The 23,230-nt window shown below is 32.7% G+C and overlaps 1 protein-coding gene across 6 annotated transcripts in view; it reads right to left on the bottom strand.

The window, feature by feature from the left end:
* Positions 1–5,914: 5,914 nt before the first annotated feature.
* The window catches only part of LOC117108720 (cadherin EGF LAG seven-pass G-type receptor 2-like), a 115,462-nt gene continuing 98,146 nt past the window's right edge, over positions 5,915–23,230 (bottom strand). For 2 of the 6 annotated variants that reach the window (XM_033250832.1, XM_033250835.1), the window contains 15 exons: positions 22,900–23,138; positions 22,720–22,786; positions 21,934–22,013; positions 20,983–20,991; positions 19,173–19,341; positions 18,696–18,779; positions 17,430–17,616; positions 17,081–17,113; positions 15,830–15,874; positions 14,838–14,981; positions 14,247–14,297; positions 13,980–14,024; positions 10,714–10,935; positions 9,321–9,504; positions 5,915–8,116 (listed from right to left, as the gene is read on the bottom strand). In XM_033250832.1, the coding sequence (XP_033106723.1) occupies positions 8,089–8,116; positions 9,321–9,504; positions 10,714–10,935; positions 13,980–14,024; positions 14,247–14,297; positions 14,838–14,981; positions 15,830–15,874; positions 17,081–17,113; positions 17,430–17,616; positions 18,696–18,779; positions 19,173–19,341; positions 20,983–20,991; positions 21,934–22,013; positions 22,720–22,786; positions 22,900–23,138 (1,587 nt within the window). In that variant the 3' untranslated portion in view covers positions 5,915–8,088. Of the gene's footprint in view, positions 8,117–9,320; positions 9,505–10,713; positions 10,936–12,428; positions 12,465–13,979; positions 14,025–14,246; positions 14,298–14,837; positions 14,982–15,829; positions 15,875–17,080; positions 17,114–17,429; positions 17,617–18,695; positions 18,780–19,172; positions 19,342–20,982; positions 20,992–21,933; positions 22,014–22,719; positions 22,787–22,899; positions 23,139–23,230 lie in introns of all 6 variants that reach the window. The other 4 variants (XM_033250834.1, XM_033250839.1, XM_033250836.1 and 1 more) reach the window with 4 other exon arrangements.

Below are 23,230 nucleotides of genomic sequence, written 5' to 3'. Positions count from 1 at the left end.
CATCCGTTCAGCAGACCTATACTCTAGTCAATATTAGAATTACATATAAATGTGAGGACATTATATAATCAGCTGTAGTCATGTTGTCCTCTGTACAATAAATATAGTACACTGGGGATTATATAAACGTGAGGACATTAATCAGCTGTATTCAAGTGAAAGGAAATAATGCCGTCAGTTCAGTCCCCTATTGTCAATATAGGCTAGTACCCAGGGGATTGTATATAAATGGGAGGACATAGTCATCTGTAGGCAATTATAACATGAAATAATGGCCTCGGTTCCCCTATACGCAAAATTATACAAATTATGATAAACTGGCCCGGGATTATCATAAAAGTGTGGTCATTAAGGAAGTCACGGTCCCTGTTAGTCCTCTATACAGTTATTATGGTACATTGAGGATCTCAATAGGCAGGCTAAATAAGTAGCCTACGATCAACTTTTTTCATATACTACAGAACTTCCAAACTTCCGCATCAGGATCTAGGATTTAGCAATGGGGGTGGATAATGGGAGATAAAGGACCGTCCCCTCCCATGTGAATTTTTTTTTTTTTTTTTTTTTTTTGGAATTAGGAGACTGCTAGACGATCTTAGATCCTCTGGCATCTCAAAAGAAGTAAGCTTAGAAGAGAAAGTGTACCAGAGACATGAGAAGCAGACACACAAGACGATCGGTGACCATTATTTTTTTTTCACAGTAGGCCTAAACGGAGGGGGAGGGTGGGGGGTGGAAATCCACCTAATTCACCCCTCTTGATACGCCACTGCTTTAAGTGTCATTTATCAACCTGCAGAGGACTCTTGCGATCTATAGGTGTCATGGAATACGGAACAGCTGGACAATGGTGGGGATAGCTCATGGTTTCTACCAAACATTGGCCAATTTTTAACCTGATCGTTTTTCCCAGATTCGGCCACATGGGCCTAATTCTGGATATCACCCGATTCATCGTTATTTAAGCTTAAACTAGGCTTTAAGTGGCATTTATCAACCTGCAGAGGATTCTTGTGATCTGTAGGTGTCATGGAATACGAAACAACTGAAAAATGGCGGGGTAAAAAAAACCGTCCAACAAAAAATATGGTTTTTACCAAAATTGGCCAATTTTTAAGCTGGTCGTCTTATCCCAGATTGTGCCACATGAGCCTAACTGAGTAGGCTATCATCATCGTTATTTTACGATTAAAACTAGGTTTTAAGTGGCATTTATCAACCTGCAGAGGACTCTTGTGATCTGTAGGTGTCATGGAATACGAAACGACTGAAAAATGGCGGGATCAAAAAAACCGTCCCAAAAAAATATGGCTTTTTCCAAAATTGGCCAAATTTTAACCTGGTCGTTTTTACCCCAGATTTGGCTACATGGGCCTGATTGAGTCTCATCCGATTTACCGTTATTTAAGCTTAAAACTAGGCTTTAAGTGGCATTTATCAACCTGCAGAGGACTCTGTCATGGAATACAAATCAACTAGAAAATGGCGGGTAAAAAAAAAGTATGAACTCATGGTTTTTACCAAAACTGGCCAATTTTAATCAGGTCGTATTTCCCAGATTCGGCCAAATGGGCCTAATTAAGTATCATCCGATTTATCAGTATTCAAGCTTAAAACTATAGGCTTTAAGTGGCATTTATCAACCCGCAGAGCACTCTTGTGATCTGTTAGGAGTCATAGAATACGAAATAATTGCAAAATGGCGGGGTAAAAAAAATCGTTCAAAAAAAAGTATGAGCTATAGCTCATGGTTTTTACCGAAATTGGCCAATTTTTAACCTGGTCGATTTTCTCATATTCGGCGACATGGGCCTAATTGTAAGCTCAAAAACGAGGCTTAAAGTGGCTTTTATCAACCTGAAGATGACTCTTGTGATCTGTAGGTGTCATGGAATACGAAACAATTGGATTATGGTGGGGTAAAAAAAACTCGTCCAAAAACATTCTGAGCTATAGGCCTAACCTCATGGTTTTTACCAAAATTGGCCAATTTTTTACCTGGTCGTTATCACAGATTCGGCCACATGGTCCTAATTCAGTATCATTCATCATCGTTATTTAAGTTTAAAGCTAGGCTTTAAGTGGCATTACCAACATGCAGAGGATTCTTGTGATCTGTAGGTGTCATGGAATGGAATACGAAATAATTGCAAAATGGCGGTGTAAAAGGTTTTTACCAAAATTGGCCAATTTTTAACCTGGTCGTGTTATCATAGATTCGGCCTCATGGGCCTAATTGATTCTCATCCGATTTATCGTTATTTAAGCTAAAAACTAGGCTTTAAGTGGCATTTATCAACCTGCAGAGGACTCAGATTATGATCTGTAGGTGTCATTGAATACGAAACAACTGGAAAATGGCGGATCTAGGATTTAGCAATGGGGGTGGATAATGGGAGGTGAGAAGAACCGAGCCAGGGGGTGGGGAGTGGTTTTGTAAATATTTCAAAATAAAAAACGGCGGAAAAATGAAAATTCGACTCAAGTTTTGAGGCTAATAGATCGCCCAAAACGCATCAGAGGTTATTTTTGGAAGTCTAGAAAACGACGCTTTCAAGGGGGAATGTCCCAGGACCCCCTACGATAGTGTTGTCTCGATCAGCTCCCACTTTCGGCTGCCAACCCTCACTTTTTGGACATCTCTGGATTCGCTCCAGAAAACGACAGTGCAAAAACAAACAACGTACGTTTGTATGACTATTTTACATCTCCCCTTCGTAGAAAACTTGTTTGTGATACACGCGCGTATTCCTGGACTGTTTTGATTGGTCAGTTGTTTAATTATTTTAATAAAAATGGTAAATATTCAACCACTAGCCATCAGTTCTCTTGGCATCAGGCGCGACTGCCGACCTTTAAACTTTAAAGATGTATTGTCCCATGCTAAATGCCAACAAAATTAAAATAATATTTTTAAAAATTAACTTGCCCATTTTGAAGCAACTTAAAAGTTATCAACTTGAACTTAGAAATTAGTGTATTTAAAAAATGTCTACCCATCAGTTTACAGCGAAAAATGATATAAACACTTCCAGTCACTGGAAATGTTTTATTATTTTTATTATAATTTTTTGGTTTAAACAATCAGGGTACACATTTTTAAAATTCAATAATTTTTATGCTACCGGGTATTGCAATATGAGCAAGTTTATTTCAAAATTATTTTTTTAATGATTTTTTTACATTAGAAAGGGACAATACATCTTTAACTTTGTTTACGCCGCGAGTTCATGGAAGTCAAACATGGAGTCTGAAAATTGGTAGAAATTTTAACGAACTTTCAACAGAAAAGAACATCGAAATGTGTGCATACTATTGTCCAATATTTTCATATTAACTTCGTGTAGGTAAATAAGGTTCTTTACAGGCCTGTTGCGCTATTTATATTGGTGGTTTTTGTATTAATTTTTGTACCCTATTGATTGAAGTAGCCTACGAAAACATCGTAGTAGCGAATTCGCCGGCCGCAGGCTCCTAAATAAACCCCTGAATTCACGATGCCAAATTTGCAAAGTCCTCATCACCGACAACACTATTAACATTCACCATTCTAACATAGATATACACTTACCACCTCTTACTTGCAATGCTTCTAACATCATCTACCTAAATGGTGTACCCAGGGTAAGGATATTATATACGTCAGGGAAACCAGTTGCAAATTCTGTCATAAAATAAAATCTGCCTTTGATTTCGTATCATTAATAGTCCAGCAGCTAGATAGCCTATGGTTTACGTGTACATACTCTGCGATTTATATAGGCCTGTTTTTTCATGCTCCTGATACCTTTGGTCATCCATTTTGGCCATGTAGCAATCGTAAAATTGGGTCCCCGGGTCCAAAATGGCCGCTTTTATGCAAAAGTATCCATTTTTGGGAAAAAATACAAACCCTCTGTATTTCAGTTACTATTGGTGATAGAGAGTTCAGTTTGGTGCCAAAATGTTTAGAAGGATCATGTTTCTATTCGCTGTAATAAAACATTTTTCCCAGAAAGTACCAGGAAAAAAATTACCAAAAAACTCGTTTTTTGCCCCAAAAAATATGTTTTTTTAAATAATTTCCTATTTTTCCAAGCCATCGATTGTTTCCACTTATTCAAATGTGGCAAAGGATAGCTAAAGTGACAATAATCAATCACAAAAAATATTTAAAAAAAATTCTAATAGTTTGTGCATGAAAAAATAATTGATTAACTTCAAAAATCCGGTTTTGGTAAAATTTTCACAAAATCAGGAGAAATCCGTAACTCTGTTATTATTTATCAGATTGTGTTAAATTTGGGCTCAAATTACTTGGAATACATGCATTTCTATTTGCTTTAATGGAACATTTTCTCCAAAAATAACCAGGAAAATATTTATTACCAAAAAAACCCAGTGTTTCTGGCAAAAACATTATTTTAATAATTTTCTTATTTTCAAGGCCATCAAATGTTGGAATTCACGCAATACAATACAATTTCAATTTATTAAAATTCCACAAATCGTGGCCCAGAGGCCAAATTGCATGTAAAATTACAAGTAAAAACATTTAAAACAAATGGCAGAAATATAAAAAAAGTCATAAAAAAGACAAATAAAAATGTAAAAACAAACAGGAAGAAGATGCGGGTCCAAATATCAATATAATTGTGATAGTTATTATTATTATTAAAATTATTATTATCAATATCTAAGTCATGAAGTGGTTCAAAGTCATCAAACATGACAAATATACCATTATTGAGTTAAAGTGACATTAATAAATGATTGCCATAACCAAATATCCTATATACAAATTATTATATAGAATCTGTGCCCTAACTATATACATTTGAACTTGCCTAAGTCAAATCCAAAATACCATTGAAAAATTGTTTGACTTTAGATAAAATTTGACATACATATTGTTAATTAATTGAAAACAACAAATTATTTGTGTTAGGCAAAGTCGACTGAGGCAAGTTAACCTGTATAGAGGGTGCTTTTCATAAGACTAAGAACAGCCTATTGCAGTATAAGTGATTTACGTATATAATTCAAATTCAAAATTCTATTTCATTGCTAGATGTGGATTCAAGATGATTGTATCACCTGATCTAAAAAAACTAAATCTTTTCCGAGCCACTGGGGCTCATAGGGCTGGAGCTTATCTCCAATTTCTGTAGTGTGAAGCGGATGAGAGTTGTACTCCCCCTGGACGGGACACTAGTCCGTCGCAGGTTAGTCCCAGCAGTTTGCTGGTACCCATTGATACAGCTGGGTGGACTTAAGCAATGTAGCTAAAGTGCCTTGCCCAAGGACACAAGCAAATCTGCACAGCAGAGACTCGAAACCCCGACCTTACGATTGAAAGCCTAAACCTGAACCGCTGCGCCAAACCGCCGCTCTGTATCACCTGATAATGATTGTATTATTATATTTAAAATCACTTTTATTAAAGAAAAACAGATTACAAAAATGGATAAAAGGAAACCATAAAGAAAACCGCCGCTGTGTATCACCTGATAATGATTATATTATTATATTTCACTTTTATTAAAGAAAAACAGATTACAAAAATGGATAAAAGGAAACCATAAAGAAAACTCCCTAGGATCAGGTTCTTAAAATAAACGACAAGGGAGGGGACACAGCCCAAACAGATTACAAAAAAAAGAAGACAGAAGATGAAAGGAAAGACAAACAAGAAGAGAAGACAAATATATAAACATTGCATAGTAGGGAATAAAAAAAAAACATGGAATGGGCTAAATTTGTATTTGTGGTGAACATACACAATTTACAAAAAAAAAATTAAAAAAAATAAAGCCCATTGGGTTTCTATTCAAGGTTTCACAGTATTTTAAAATTTAATATATTGTAATAAAAACAGCAGCAGCAACACCACCACCACCACCACCAACAACAGCAATAATTATAACTGAAACCATTTAGTAAACAAGCAAAATATTTATTAAAAACAAAATCTTGCAAACCATTTATAATACACAAGCCAATCATTACATACACGGTTGAAACTTTACAAATTAAACTACAGTGTGGAAGAAAATTAAAAAGTACTGTACTGCTATTGACAGAGGGGATGAGGGCATACGAGGGAACAAGGTCATGACGGGATGAGGTCAAAGGGCAAGGGGTATACAAGACAAAATTAGTTTACCTTTATTTTTTACCATTTGAATTAAAGATTACATAGTTATACACTTCACTGTGATGCTGAAACTAGTTTCTGCCTACAAAATTCATTTCACATGTTTCAAAAATTAAAACGATTTTTCAACATTCATTTAAGTATTGAAATTTGTTCACCTGAAAGACAAAATGCTAAGATATTAGGATTAAAATCCCATATCAAATTCCCTTAAAATAATTCATGGACAGTACAGCAAACACAAATTAAAAACTACATTATTATTCTATGAATATTAAAAATTTGGAACAGTCTTCAAAATGCTATTACTTCTGACAAGTTGAAAGAATTATAAAAATACCATACCAAAACAGACCACAATTTTAATTAATCAACAAATAAATTCATAAGAATGCTTACAATTTACATTTCCACAAACATATAGATATTTACAAATTGACCCTTGAGCCTCAGGGTCATAAACCCTCTATTAGAAATAAAAATAATAAAAAAAGAAAACATCTTTGGCAAACTGGTTACAAAAAGGCTATCAGACAACAATAATGTAAATTGTCTGAAAATCCGGAGTAGGACGATTCGGTACTGCTTAAAGCTACATAAAAGTCAAGGTAAAGATGATGATAAACACCAGATATTATTGAATATCACTTACTCTGAAAGGAGATATTAATAATCCAACAAACCACAAAAGAAAATCACATGGAGGAATGAATTCATCAAACTATTATGGAAAAATGAGACAACGTTATTAATGCTTAACATCTACAGCACATATCTAGAACAGTTTTTTTTAAACTTTCAAATGCTAGACTCGAAGACCCATTTGTCAGGGACTTATTAAAACCAGCAATTATTCAAACATGGTACAATACTGAGAATACACCAAGTCACGACTGAAGCTTATTAGACTTAATCAACTGTCAGAGCTAAACTACGTTCACTCTTTTGCTAAGAGATTCAGCTTTCTTTACCTAATCCAATTTACATCTGAACGATAACAGACACACATATACATTCTTTTAATAAGCAAAAGTGAATACTGTACTTCCATCCAAATACTATCGATACTCTATAATCTTATACTATATATACAAATTATTTCTACACAATGGTTTGGCAAATATGCCAAAACTGCTAAATTTTAGTATAAAGTAATTTACCTTCTTAAATCCATACAAAAAACTTCTCAATTTTGACATAGGACACAAGGTGATCTTACAGCAGATAAAGAAATTTATATAAAATCTACCAAGGTTTTCTTTAAGAATTGTGGTGTAAAAAACTTTTCTTGAACAGAAATGTTTAACAGTGTTGTAATCAACACTACATCTTAATTCCGAGTTATCTTGCCCTCAAAGCACCACATATTTAACATAATATATCAAATCAATAAACACAATTAAAAATGAAATATTAGATTTATTTACACAAAATAATTAAGCTTAATTTTTGCTATACCACCTAAAGAATAAAAAATAAATTTATGTTTTCTTTATCATCAATACATTTTAGAGTATAATTCAGAAATTATTTTAATATCTTTCAAACCTAGTAAATTACTTTATTTCCTAACAGCATTAATCCAGAAATGATACAAAATCATCAGAAAAGCCTCATATACAGCGACAAGCATCCAGTTAATTTCAGTTTAAAATCACAAAAAAATGTTTGCAATTATCCAAGATCAAGATTACCACATTACTATTAATATTAATGAAACATATTTTTAATTACAAAACACTGAACTACCACAAAACCTTTGTTGCACAAACAGGTTTAAAAAATATGACACCATTGACTTGTAATGGTTGTTGAGATTCAAATTTGGTGGGCTGGGGTTAGAGTATGAACGGGTGAAACTCTTACACGATGACGTAATATTCAGAGTTATCCTCATTCACGCTTGCATGATTTTCTTGCTGTAAACACTCCGGCTCTTCTGACTGTAATTGTCATACTGATGTTTCGTTACTACTTGCTCTGAGAATGACAAAGAAATATAAATTTATAGAATCTAAATATATATCATTCAGATAGATCATCAACATTAATTAATTGTGGCCAAGACAAGCCAAACCAGTCACAAATCCTGTTTCAGATATAATGGCCAGAGCATGCTGGAATGTCTAAATTTTAAAAATCTATTTTATTACACTAAACTTAAGCTTTATATATCGATATATCATGCTACGCTATAATTTTTTCCCCATTTTCAATGTTAAAACAACAATTGTTAATGATTTGGTGATGGCTTCTGCCTGAGCAATGTCCAATATCATAAACTTTGAAGGCAGATTCCTCAAATATTGTTCTTTAAACAGCTGTATGTTTAAATTCCTGTAACTTCATAACAATTGTTAATGATTTGGTGATGGTTTCTGCCTGAGCAATGTCCAATATCATAAACTTTGAAGGCAGATTTCATCAAATACTGTTCTTTAAACAGCTGTATTTTTAAACTCCTGTAACTTCATAACTAAATGTCGGATTTAAATGATTTTTTAAAACCATTTTATAGCTCTCGTTTTACTGCTTAACCCTGTACTAATAAATAATTTTTTATTTGTGATGAGTGACTGGTTTGGCTTGTCTTTGCCTCAATTGCAATTACTATTAACAGAACTGCTATTTTCAAGACCAGTACCAATATATCAACATGAATTATCATTCATATAATAATTATTCCAATCATAACTAACTACCATTTCCATTATCATTGGACATGCATCAGAATTAACATCAATAAAGCCATCGCTATTCCCATAATCAACACTATCACCACTATCAACTTCAGGTAAAAAAAAACCCTTATTGCCCAAGCCCGACTGACACAAAATTCTATGGTCAGATTCGATTTTAGATGTAAAGAGAATATTAAAAAAAAGTTCTTGAAATGGTCACTTTTTAGGCTTTAATTAATATATTTTATACCACAACTGATAATAGCCGAGGTTAAAAAATTACTAACCAAAATGCATGGGTGACAATTGACAATGAACACTAGAATTATGTCTAGGCCAATGGAAAAAAAAAAATTCCAAACCAACCATGCCCTTATAACCTTTTCGTTTTGGCCTCATTACTATCATCTCTGTTATCAACATCTCACCATCACTCTAATAACCACAACCACCAAAATCACCCTGGTTCCTTCACCATTATTACCAACATATAATACACTTACTCAGACTCAGACATATGTCCAGTGCGGTCCCTCATCTTGAGGCCTAGCTTATCTGGACCACCCATACCAAGTGGTATTGCAGTTCGCGTTAGACTTGTGATGCTTGGCGTACGTGATGAATCAGAATTCTTCATGATTCCACGAATAGGTAAGATGTCTGGCCGCTCGTTTAAATTCTGATGACCTAATTACCAAAAAAAAAAAAAACATAAAACAATTAGATAAAATGTAATAAAAAGATAAATCATAGAATTCTAGATATGTTCTTTCATATTTGAAAATTTCCCTGAAAATAAGAATCCAGTCGAAAAAATGATTTGAGGTAGTGTGATTCCTGTGGTATTCTTCAAAATAAACTCAGGTAAAGTATTTAATAAAGGTAGTAATAAGTTTGAACATTATCTAAACCAATTCATTCATTCTAGCTGACTCAAAACTGAAAAACATATTAGACAATGTAAGGCTCATAAAAATGTTGATATGTTATCATTCCCATCAGTACCGTGTGAAAGAAAATTAGTATTAGGTCCGTGCCGCACAGACGGACCTCTGAACATCACTTGTTGTTGTTCTTGTTGTTACCAGAACTTTAAAAATGTCCAGTGTCGACAGTTTTGAACGGACGTGTAGGAAATTTTGTACACATAAACTAGAGGTGATTTCCAACAAATATTCATGGCCCCTTTTTTACGTGGAACCCCAGGGTGCCCCATACACCTACAAAATGAAACAAGGTTTTCAGCAAGAACTGTACATTACTGCCATTACCACTAATAGGACATGTCGCATGGATGGCACGGTCGGTTAACGATGTATTCTAAGTTTTATCGTATCATACGGTATTGTATATTGGACAATAATGCAATATATCTTTTTGTATGTGCCTTACGTAATAAGTTAAGAAAATAAATTATATAAATTGTGACCCAAGCTCACAAAAGGGCTGTAAACTTGCCCTCAGGCCAAAATGAGTTTTTGTTATAAAGGCATAGAACATATCATTTACTTTAAAATAACAGTTAAATGAACTCAATCGGGTGTCTGGAAGCAAAGTTATAACCGTTTGAATAATTGTCATCTTATCAACTTTCTTAAATCAAGTTTTAAGAAAAATGCTTGTATTTTCGGCAGGTTTCTATTCATTTTCACTAGCTTCCATCCGAAAATGACTAAATTTTACCTCTTACAGTTGGAATTTTAAACTCAAACTTCAGGAATAGTAAGATTAAAAGTTATTCTTTATTTATTACACAAAAACCTAATTCACACAAAATTCACGTTCTACGCACTATTCTGGCCATGGAGGCTTGTTTCTCAATACAGTGCGGTGCGAGTTTACAGCCCTTTAGTTAAAATTTTCTAGATTATTAAACCAACTGCTGATAAGACTCACAGTCAATACTGCCTGTTGGACTCTCAGTCTGGCTGTTCTCCTTCTCGGGAGTCAGTTTCACATCAAGGACTTGCAGTTCTCCTTTATGAGAGCCTGCCCTCGATTCTGTATCACTTGCAGTAGCTGAATAGCCTTCGCTTGGCCAGGCGTTCCGCTGGTAACCTTCTGGTTCTGCATCTTGGTTATAATTATCAGCCTCAGGTTCAAGGGTCATTCCTGGAACTAATGGGTATATAAAAATTAATTTCAAGTTTTAAAATAAACTACAGTTACTGTATGTATGTTTCTGATCAATGATACTTTTGCTTTTATGATATTTAATACAAATTTGTGATTTAAAAAAAAGCAGAGAAATGACAATATTTAAATTTCAAATTAAAACAAGAATAACTGATCAGAAAGCAAAAAATTTGCATTTTTTCCACAATAATTATATTAATCTTGTAGCCATGACAACTGGATGAATTTTCACAGCATAAAAGACTATGGAATCTGTGACCAAAATGACAATCACACAAAACCAAATAACGAGAAGTGCAAATCTAAATTTTAAATGACATTTTCATTGACAGCTACGATGACAACTCACAAACTAAAAAATCATATTCATACTAACTGGAGTAATGAAATCATGAATAATTGAAAACACAACACAAATCTAAAACATCTAATGGAAATGGAAAATATTTGACTTGAGGGATTTTTCAATTGCCTTTTCTTTTAATTTTTACACCAATGAAAGCATAGCTGCTTGATAAAATATTAAATGGAATAATTCTACAATAAAAATGATAAAAATAAAAAGAAATAATATTTATATAATAATATTAATAATAATAAGTAACTTTAATAGTATTAATTTAAGTATTTGTTAACCTAAAAACAAGTTTCAATATATTTTAATATAAGGGATTACATTAAAAACAATATTAAGTATTGAATATTAAAATAATAAAAATTACTTAATTTTTATTACACAATAGAATAACCACAAATTAACCCAGCAAATGTTGAAGCAAGTACAGTACAGTAGAAGCTATCATTCATTCTAGTTTATTTTGAAGAAACCCAATACTTCCACAAAATTGTGTTACACTATTGTTTAATATTTAAATTTTCTGATTCATTAAATAAAGGATTAAATCTAAATACAATATTAAGTATTGTATATAAATTAAATAATTACTTTTCTATTGTATAAAAGAGTAACAACTTGGAAAAAGTAACCCAGCGAATCTTGAAGCAACCAGATCCTCATCATTCAATCAAGATTATTACAAAGAAACCCAACACAATTCAACTATCACTTACAATATACAGATTTTCAAATACATATATTTAAACCACTAAAAAATAATTGAACATAAACATATCATATTTATTTTTTTTACTATTTTTGTTTTAAACATCAAGTAAAGTCATTAAAAAAACAATAATTAATAAACCAACTACCAATTAAATCAATTAACATATTAAGAGTGTTGAGAGTACAGTTAAAATGAATAATGTATGAGAATTATTGGCCCAGTCCCAGCTGCCACCATGTTATTGTTAGTTGTCGGCAATATGCCCCGGCACCTTGTTGTTAGTGAGTATGGAGAATTGAGAAAAGGAATTTTAGAGTGAAAATACAGAAATGATTAGCAAATGATTAGCTTTTAGCTATGTGCATGCTACGTGTACTCTAGAGTGATTTTGTAAGCACGTCATCTCACCAGTAGTATAATAGTAGACAGGAACTGGACTATAGCCTTTGAAAGTAAAACAAAACCATTTCAATCAACCAACCAGTGTTGCAAACTCCAACTTTAAATGAGTTAAGATTCACTGATATATTCTGTGTGTTTATATTTAGAATTCACATATGGAAAGATAGTAGTATTAAATGTAATGCAAGTATAATAATCATTATCAGTATCATCATCATCGTCATCATCATCCTCATTACTGACCTTTCTAAATGATTACAAAACATCTATAGGATTACTACCAGGTATATAGTACTATTACTATAATTATTACAATTGCTACTGTAATATTTTTACTGTGTAATACTCCTGTGTACTGTAGTACTATTTGTTCTATTTCTTCTGTTTGATTTCAAACATTTCAAATATTTCATATTGCACTACATAATATGTCAACTTGTTATTTTATAATTATTATTATTACTGTATTACTACTTGTATTGTAATTACTTTCATCATTTATTATTATTATTATTATTATTAGTAGTAGTAGTAGGCCTATATTATACAACTGTAACTACATAGGCTACAATAATTATATGTTATTATTGTAATGATCTAAGCATGCTAGTGGATCATAGATTTCCAAAAATAGGGAACAAGGGATGGTTGAATTCTTCCTATTATAAAATAAAGTACAGGTAGTGAGTAGTAAGCAGTTGTCTGTCGCAATGCGCCCTCTGCGCGTCGCGTCATACCTGTCTCTTATACACATCTAGATGTGTATAAGAGACAGGAGCAACAATCAGAAGAATCAAGGGCGGATCCAAGATGTGTGAAAGGTGGGGCTGATCGAAGTAACACCATCCTAGGGGGTCCGGGGACATGCCCTGCGAAATGTTTTTAGTTTTATTTCTTTTATTTATTTATTTTTTTTTTAACTTTCCAAAAGGGGGGGGGCGCCCAGGGCTGGCCCGGTCCCCCTCTAAATCCACCTGAGAATACAGGGAATATTAACTTTGGTTTATTTGTTAGTGAACTACAGAAAAAAATCTCACGGTGAAATTATAGGTCACCTCACGAATGTAACAATGCTACAATTAATTAATTCTCATCCAACAGTGCCTATGTAGAAACTTGTCAATAGACCTACATTGAGGTAAGTTCTGTGCAATTATGGAATTATGTAAATTTTCCTCACAATTTGTAAGCATGCTGTACACTAATAAACCATAACCATGGAAATCAATATAACTCGAAAATATCCATAATTAATATATTATATATTAATACTCTCCTTTATGAATATTCATGATTAATATATTATATATTCATACTCTCCTTTATGTTTCCAAAATGAAATAAAAAAAATATTATTTATTTGAATAATGAATGAAATAAAGAATATACTCCAAATTAAGAACTCCAGATGACAGAAACACTTCAATCTGCCTCATGGAATGGGTAACATCCACCATGTGCAGGCCTACACATGCGTACCTCTAATATTATGTAAGCGGTGTTAATTTAGGCAGAATTAGAGGTGATCAAATATTCTGCTAAATATTGTATGCCTACCGGGTATGAACCAAATCTTTTGGTTTTCGCTATCTGATGATGGAACTGACGGGAAGAAAACATCAACAAGAACATAACAATCAACGGTTACACCAATATGAATGACATTTAACAAACATATAATGAATCTATTTACAAAATTTAACATGAGAATTAATGAAGATGATGTCGTCACAGCAGAAACTAAAAAAGACTTGGTAACAATGATGATAATTGAAAGAGAATTACTGTGAGAGTATCGATAGAAGCACAACATAAACTATGTACCTTTAGGGGTGCTATGGTAAGGGCCTGGAACAGGAGGCTGACTTTCCACTACTGTGGAGGAAACAAAACAAACACACAATCAACATGGTGGACTAACTTAGAAACAATCATGAAGACCATAGTCGTAGTGATGTTCAGATAAACAATAAATATAAAATAAAAGGTTACATTAAAAGGTAACAATACGCTAAGGTTTAGAAAGTATTCCAATAGTACAGACCTTCACAAGGAACAATATTTGGTTTATTTCTTTCAATACCCAAATATTTTAGAACTGTTTATTCGATATAAAACCAAACACAATTTGATGTAAAATTGCTGCAAACTTTTGTCTATGTTAAAAAATTCTACAATCATTATAAGCAAAACCAGATAAAACAATTTGAATAAAATAATACCCAAATACTTTGTTTCATTCATGCGAAAAAATTGCAATTTTTTAAATTTAATTTTATTACAAACGTATATAATTGTTAAACTTGCCCACTCAGCAACATTTGTTTTTGGACAATGCTTGTAAAAATTTGATTTAAAAAAAAAGTTAAAATAAAGTTTGCAAGTTATTTGCATTGTTTTGTCTGCTTAACTTACCATCTGTGTTAACAGTCTTGGGTTGCATGTTCCATTTTGGATCCGGGACTTCATCGTCTTCGTCTGAAGAGTGCGAGGAAGCTAGTGACATACTGTCGTGGGCTTGTCTTACTGAAGCATCACTGTCAGAATCGGAATCTTGTTCTGCATGAACAAATATCATAATTATTATTCAAATGCTCTTCATCATTTTTAAAAAATTAAAAATAAAAAAAACATATTGATATTAATGACCATCCTATTTTTTTTATTTATGATTCTTCATTATCAAGATTATTACACCCATTGTAATGAGTATTACCACCTTCATTATCATTACAATCATCCCCATCATCAATGACAACAAAATCATTAATCACAATTAAACATCATCACAGCAATTACTATCATCATTTTATACTAATGAATTCAATGAAATGAAAATATATGCATGATAAATAGCCTGTTATGACATAAAAACTCCAGGTAATAATACCCGATAGGAGAGAAATGGGTTTTGATAATGAGAATATAATGAAAAAAATATAAGGCTAGCCTAGGTAATGAAAAATGAAGCAATGGGGAAAATCATTTGTTAGGAAGCATTGATAGGGAGTCATCCATTATTTTCATCATTTTTACAAAACATACTCTTTCCTGTGAAAAGAATACATGTCAGGGGTAGCACCAGCCAGGGCCCTCATCGGGGATAGCACCCCCACCCCCTTCCATTGAGAAGAAAAACACAATCAGTTGGTGACAAAAAATTAATAAATGTATCTTTTAACATATAGTCTTTAAAATCGCTTAAATAAGCGTTAGAAACCCCTATGCTGTCATTGTTTAAAGGAGACACCTGCACCACTCCCGAGAGATTTTGATGGATGCCCAACCATCCCAACTTACGCTCTTGTGAGGAAAATCACTCCACACATTGGGCAATCCTGGTGCCACCCCTGATACACTTATGAAAATGATCAATACTATGGATGGTTCTAGCGGATTCAACTTACCCATTAGGTTTGGCAGAGGTGGTCTGACCTGCATGGCAGAAGGATCTGTGGGGCATGAATCAAAGCATGATGGGTTAAAATGGCATGCAGGTAGTTCAAAGGTCAGAATGTCTATGTAATCGTGTGATATTAGTCAGAATAAAAATCAAATGTTACTTTCACTGATTCTAATGTCATGGTCAATATAATAAGATTACAAACCTACATATTAAAAACCTATTTATTATTATTATTACATGTTTTACAATTATAAAAACTACAATAACTTAATAAATATAGACTTATTATTTATTTTTTTATTCATTTGATATACAACAGAAATGTTGATGAACATAGAATATTTATAGAAGAATATAAAGCAAATAAATAATAGAAATAACAGTATATCAGTCTAATAATTTTCAGTAAAAATATAATATACAATTTAAATATTAGGTAATTGTTGGAATATAATATTATTTAATAAAACATTTTAAGTGTTTATAATACTTGGAAAATGTTATAATCAATTTATTTTTTCAAGACTACATTAATTCATATTTAATAAGATTCCTTCACCAAATCATTTTTGCTTAGCATAACCTTTCAAAGCATTATAATTAGCGATTCACAAATTATCCTTCTCACCATTACTCCAATTTGCAAATAGCAACAGTGCCCTCTGGAATTAATTATTTAAATTCAAAATTCTTGATATTTTATTCCCTTTTAAGTGTAACTACATGTGTAAACTTGCAGGCCTCTACTTTTAACATCAAATATTAATGTAGGAATTAACATAGTGCCCTTTTTTCCCCAAAAGTTCATCAGGCTGAATATGCAATATTCCCCACTCTCTTGGGGAGCATTTCTTAAAATTCAATTTCAATACTGCTGAAATTAAATTCACACATGGTACTTCATTAGCCTACCAGGTACCAATTTAACCACTGGGTTGAGAAAAGCAATGCAGATAAATTGTCTTGCTCAAGGGTACGAACAAAAGTGGTCAAAAGTCCAAGGGGTTACTATAATGTCACATGACCATCAAACTAACCTGGCTGTACAAGAAGTTTAAATTAGAAACACAGACCTACATGACAAAAATTAATTTACAAACTATGTTATGACAAAAACAGCAGATCATACGAAAGCGATGAATATTAATAATATGGCACTGAGGGATTGATTAATAATGGTGATGGCCCAATGAGGGCAGTGTTTATGGGGGGGGAGGGATTAAGTTGGGAGAAAAGGTGAGGAAATACTTACCGTCAAGATTTGTCTGTCGCGGTTGATAATAAGCTAAAATATTGGAGAAGAGAGAGAGGGCGACATTACACCATGCTTCACAATAACAAGACAAAATATAAAGCTTCAATAATACAAATTTATAATGCGCTAATTCCAAAAAGCAAATATTTAGCCATAAATATGTATATATATATTTTTTTTCAGCTTTAAACAACTATAACATAAAAAAAGCTTTAAATATATACCACTAGTATACCACATACACATATTTTTTTGTAATATTCCACTTACAAGCATGCAAATTAATTCGAATAAAAAAGTATGCAGAATTAGTTTTTAAAAACAACCCATTAAAAATAACCAATACCTGGATAGTAGTCATAAGATGGGGTGGCAGTCGAAGTGCTTGCTGTGGTGCGTAGGTAGCCCTCGGGACGGTAGATATTGCCACTACTGGTCTTGCTCGCTGAGCGACTACTTGTGGAATTTGTAGATATTCCAACATTGAATCTTGTTTGGTTGCCCTCCGAGGATTTGTACGCAAGATTTGACCGCTGAAAAAAAACCACAATGACTCACATGATGGTGAAATGTCAAAAACATTTTCAGAGCTACCAGGTAGCGCAATAATGGACCTTTCCAGAGATTCAAACACCTGGCCTATCAGAACAGAATCAGGAAAATGCATGTCCTACAACACGTGTAGTCCCGCAAATGCACATGTATGTACAATATCCAAGGGGGAGCTTAGTTTTTTTGTTGATGTTTTTTGTTGTTCTTTTTCTTTTTTCTCTTCTTCATCTTATTTGTTTCTTTTACTTAATTTCTTTTGGACATTTGTTGAAAGTGTTAGTCTAAATAAGACAAGTATTTTATAAAATTTTAAACTTTCATCTCAAGCGTTTGTTCACATAGTGAACTTTTTCAGATGAGTGAACACTTGAGGCTATCATACTAAGTATTCAATGACCTGAAGACATAAATTATAAGGTGTACATGTAGTGCAATCATTACTGTCTGTAAAATATTCATAATAACAACAAATTATTAATAACAATTTTAACTTCTGGTAAACTCATGTATTTAAAAAAATTGGTTTATGAAAAAATCATTACTGGTATTATTCCAACCATCATCAAATGGATAATATTAATGAAATTACAATAATGATATAATCACCACATAGCCTTGATATAATCACCACATAGGCCTACTGTATTCTACATAGAAAGTTAAATAATACTAAAATCTAGAATCACTACTGATTATGGTGTCCACAAAACCAACTACACCCTCATTTTCATATCCTGATCTGTAGACCCAGAATGTTTTTTTTGTTTTTTTTTTTTTTTTGGGGGGGGTGGTGTGGTGTGAAGTGCCTATCAAGGGCATAAGGTTTGAAAGGGCAGAAATTATGGTCAAGAGAGAAAGGTTTTGGGGTGTTCCCTTACTAACTGTGGGGGTTCAGGGGCTATTCCACTGGAAGCTTTGGGGTTTTAACAATTTCAATCTCTTACCTTAGAGATTTCACACTTGGTTAGTCTTTTTTTTTTTTTTTGGCTGCTAGCAATTTAATATATTACCTTATGCTCTAAAGATAAAAATCTTGTAATCATAATTATCATGCACTTACGGATATTGTTGCATTTGATTGTAAATCGTCACCGACCTTCTTGCCCTGAATCTTCATGCAGCACGCCCACCAAGCGTAGCGAGCCTACAAAATGTCATGGAAAATATTACGATAATAATAATTACGTGATGATTTGATGGTAATGTTAATGATAAAGTGAATAAGAAATATAAATAGTAATGTTAATAATGGCAATAGTAATAATTGAAAGCCAAAACTCAAAACCAACATGCTGTTATCGAGTATACTTAATTATATAACCTTAATATCACACTCACAAATTATGATCACTCCAACACATACATAAACCACAGTCATCACATAGGTTCCAATAAATTTCTATCATCATAATACTTTTCTATTTGTTACTTCTATTCTAGATAAAATTGTCATTAATTATAAAACATAACAATATCCTAATTTGATATACACTACAGTAGAATAAGAACAAACATGTTGCATGACAGTTTACAGTACCTTGGAGTTTATGAGACAGTGGAAGATGAAGATAAATATACCCTGGAGGCAACAGAAGACAGCAAATAGATAATAATAAGCATCATTGTCCTTATTGACAGCTAGTAATCCAAAAACCCAGGTAATGCAGATAACCGGTGACAAAATTGCTGCCGCACATAAGCTGGTCCTACAAAAAAGAAGGGAGAAGAGTTTCAGTTATTGTAGAAAAATACTTAAAATAATAACAACAAAAATAATTATATACAAATATTTATTAACCTGTTTATCTGTAAGTTGTTATATAATTATTTGGTATATTTATGTTCATTTGAATTAAGAATGCATTTGTTATATTTACATGTTTCCACTACTGTTCTATCAATAACCTACCAGATGTCAGCTGGTGATAGGTCTTGCGCAGACAAATAATATTCGATGTGTTCTAAAAGCTCCCTTAACCAGATATCTGGAAGATCTGCCAACTTGGGACCCCAAGATTTAATGATCTCCATGGTTCAGCACCCAGTGGATATGCTGTCTCTTATACACATCTAGATGTGTTTAAGTGTATATTGTTGTCTTCTGTACTTTTTTACATAATTTAATTCCATAAAATTTTACTGAACTGAAACTGAAATCATATTTAAATTTATAAGCAATGCAGCATAATTCTACTTGCAGTCTGCCTTATTGGATATGCTACATTGCTCATCTTAAATCTAAATTTATACTCAATTAAAGGTTCATGAAATGTAGCATTTTCTGTAAGTAGAAATACACATGTCAGTGCTTTGGGATTCAAATTTTCCATAAGGACAAACCATTAGCCTCAAAGACAAAGGATGTTTGTATAATTTTATAAAATATTGATGTATAGTATATCAAATTTGGATTTTTTAAATGTTCGCATGTATATTTCTTGTCCATTCTGAAACTGTCCACTGGATAATACTATTATCAAACAAATTATAATAAATATTAAACTAATGAAGGGGACAAGGACTTGTAGAATTATAATCACAGCTTGAGAAAACCTGAGTGTTATCAATCAACCACAGACTTCCAAGTAAATGGAAATCGTAGACATGTCATCTGGTGACGGGAACCACTGACAAACTATAAACAAAGTCAGACATCAGGGCTCATTAAACGACATGTTACCGGGGGTTAACATAAACAGAACGACTTGCAAATGCTTTCAAACTATGATTGATAACATTCGGAGATGACTATATATTAGCACATGCTTCGACTGGTCACCAGCACTACGTGAACATCGGTAAGAAGTACATACAAAATGCGTGTTCACCTCTCCAACAACGGATCACTTACAAATTAGGTAAATTGCACGAATGCATTAGGAAAGTACATAAAAACTTGGCTACTCAGGGAAGTAACAGTGTATTAATGTGCAAGATGCATGACTTAGAATTAATCTGTATCCACCACTTGTATACTAATGTCCTTATGCATTTAAGCCACCTGCTCTATTTGCATATAAATAATATGCAAATTTGATTACATGTCAAGCAAAAGATAATGATGCAAAAATATCCACAAAATTAAACATAGTTTACCCGTTATTTTTTAACATGCAAGGTGTTTTACAGCCAATAAGATCTGATATGCATATTATCACATACAAATTGGAAAATAATATTTAACAAATTATTTGCAAAACTCATATGCCAGCATGTGTAGGTGCAAAGTGTAATATAAATTACATTTTCTGTGGCAAAATAACAATAGCAATAAATATTTGAATATCAAAATATAAGTCAGCATTAAATCTAAAAACAGTTTGAAATATAATATTCAAGATACTTACATTAGGGCTCTACAAATAAGCAGAGATAAAAAACAAGCAAATATAAAATCACTCATGATATTTATCTTAGTTTGCTTTTATTACAATTAGTTATAATCTTTCCAAAAGTCTTTCAAGACAAGAATAGCTTTGATGGTGAAAGTGCTAACAAGATCTACTTATCAACTTACTGAAGATTGAAATTTTCCACAAAAGCTAGATTTCCTTAAAGATTAAAATTTTCAATAAGCTATCGAGGTCGGATATTTAAAAAGGACTTGAACGAGTAAAGTAATGCTGAGGTGGTAGACAGACATTCTAATGATGATGAATGCATTAGCTTGTAAATGTCACAAGCCAAATGACAGGACACATATGAAGCAAATCCTAAAATTGATGTTAATCTCAATCTCCACAGAGACAGCATTACAGTCGTTCTAGACCTCAAAATCATTCTTCTTTGCTATCAAGAATGATCATGAAAATAGCAGTCATGTCAATGGATAAAAAATCAATTATTGAACACAATCATACAAAATATATTGATAGATTTATTTTTAAAAATTAGTTATTACTACAAAAATATTGGAATATATTATAAAAAATAAATAATTAGAAATATTAAAATTATAAATAAATCTAATATTATAGATGATGATGATGATGATGGACAATGAAGACAACACTGATGTTGATAACGATGGTGATAATGATGATTATGATGACAATAATAGTGAAGCTGATAATGATGATGATGACAATGATGGTGAAGATAATGATGACAACATTGATAATGACAATGATGATATTAGTCATGAAGACGATGAAGATAACAGTAACAATGATAATAAAGAAAAATTATAAATATGTTCAATCAATAATAATAAAATAATATTAAACACAGACCGGAAATGATGGTAACTGTAAGATAAAAAATACTAGTAAAAAACAATTTGTAATAAAAGTACTTACTTCAATCCTGCAAATTCAGCGTTTTTATCAGTGCTCTGCAATAGGACTCGAATGGCCATGATAAACAACACCAAATTGAACTGAAATTAAATCATAAAGAGATATAATAAACTGTTCTTGATATAAAATTGTTGCCTACACATTCATGTATGTATTTAATTCATAATGAAGAGGTACCTTCAAGTTGTAATTTCATATTAAATGTATTAGAATATATGACTGTAACTAAGTTATTAAGGATTGTTTCTGGTATGATGCTTCTAGGATGACAGCACAAAAGTCTCCCAGAAGTAGAGGCAGCATCCTGCACTCCCGTAGGCAAGCTAAAACCTCCCAGAAACTAACCCGTCTCCTGCAAATTCATTATATTTACATGTTTCCACTACTGTTCTATCAATAACCTACCAGATGTCAGCTGGTGATAGGTCTTGCGCAGACAAATAATATTCGATGTGTTCTAAAAGCTCCCTTAACCAGATATCTGGAAGATCTGCCAACTTGGGACCCCAAGATTTAATGATCTCCATGGTTCAGCACCCAGTGGATATGCTGCTCTGTCTTTTGAGGGCCATTATTAGAATAATGGCGAAATAAAATATTGTTTCCCACTAATTAGAAGCAAGCTTCACCTTCCAATCATTTAAAAATTTCCCTGTTTGGACTCTCTGCAGATATTATTCTCCTGAAGCATCTTAATTCAAACGAGAAATTCTCAACAACAACAGTTCTTATAGAACTATCTACGTGGTGTACCACAAGCGTTCAACACAATAATGAAATACTTACGAAAACTGTTGCTATGACAGGTGCAGCAAAACTCCATATAAGTTTGTGGTTGATTGAGAGCCAACAACTGCAACAAAATGAAATATTAAAATCAATAAGAAAATATAATAAAAATTTAAATAAAAAAAATATCTTCTCAAGTGGTCTAAACACGACAAAATGTTACTTAATGTTACTCACAAGTGCTCATTGCTATTATTTATCTGCATGCTGTATTCCTCGATGCTAAGAGGCACCGCGAGGCAAACTATTATTCCTGGGATTCCGTAGCCAACGAGGTAGTAAAACGTCATCTGACCGTGGTTGATGTTTCGGATTTCGGTCATCATACGGTACAGGTGAAAGAATTCAATGAACATCCACGAAAATACACTCAGCAGGGTGAAGTGTAGAGTGATAGCCACGAATGTACAGAAAGACTACAGAAAAAGATCAATATATTCGGTTATTTTTTTACACAAAAGCAAAGATACTAGAAATACAAGATAGAGTTCTCCACACAAAAAAAGTG

Source organism: Anneissia japonica, unplaced genomic scaffold (assembly GCF_011630105.1).
Source record: "Anneissia japonica isolate Jap-2015-1 unplaced genomic scaffold, ASM1163010v1 scaffold128_len593404_cov183, whole genome shotgun sequence".
Taxonomy (NCBI): Eukaryota; Metazoa; Echinodermata; class Crinoidea; order Comatulida; family Comatulidae; genus Anneissia; species Anneissia japonica.
This window is presented reverse-complemented; position numbering and strand designations above follow the sequence as displayed.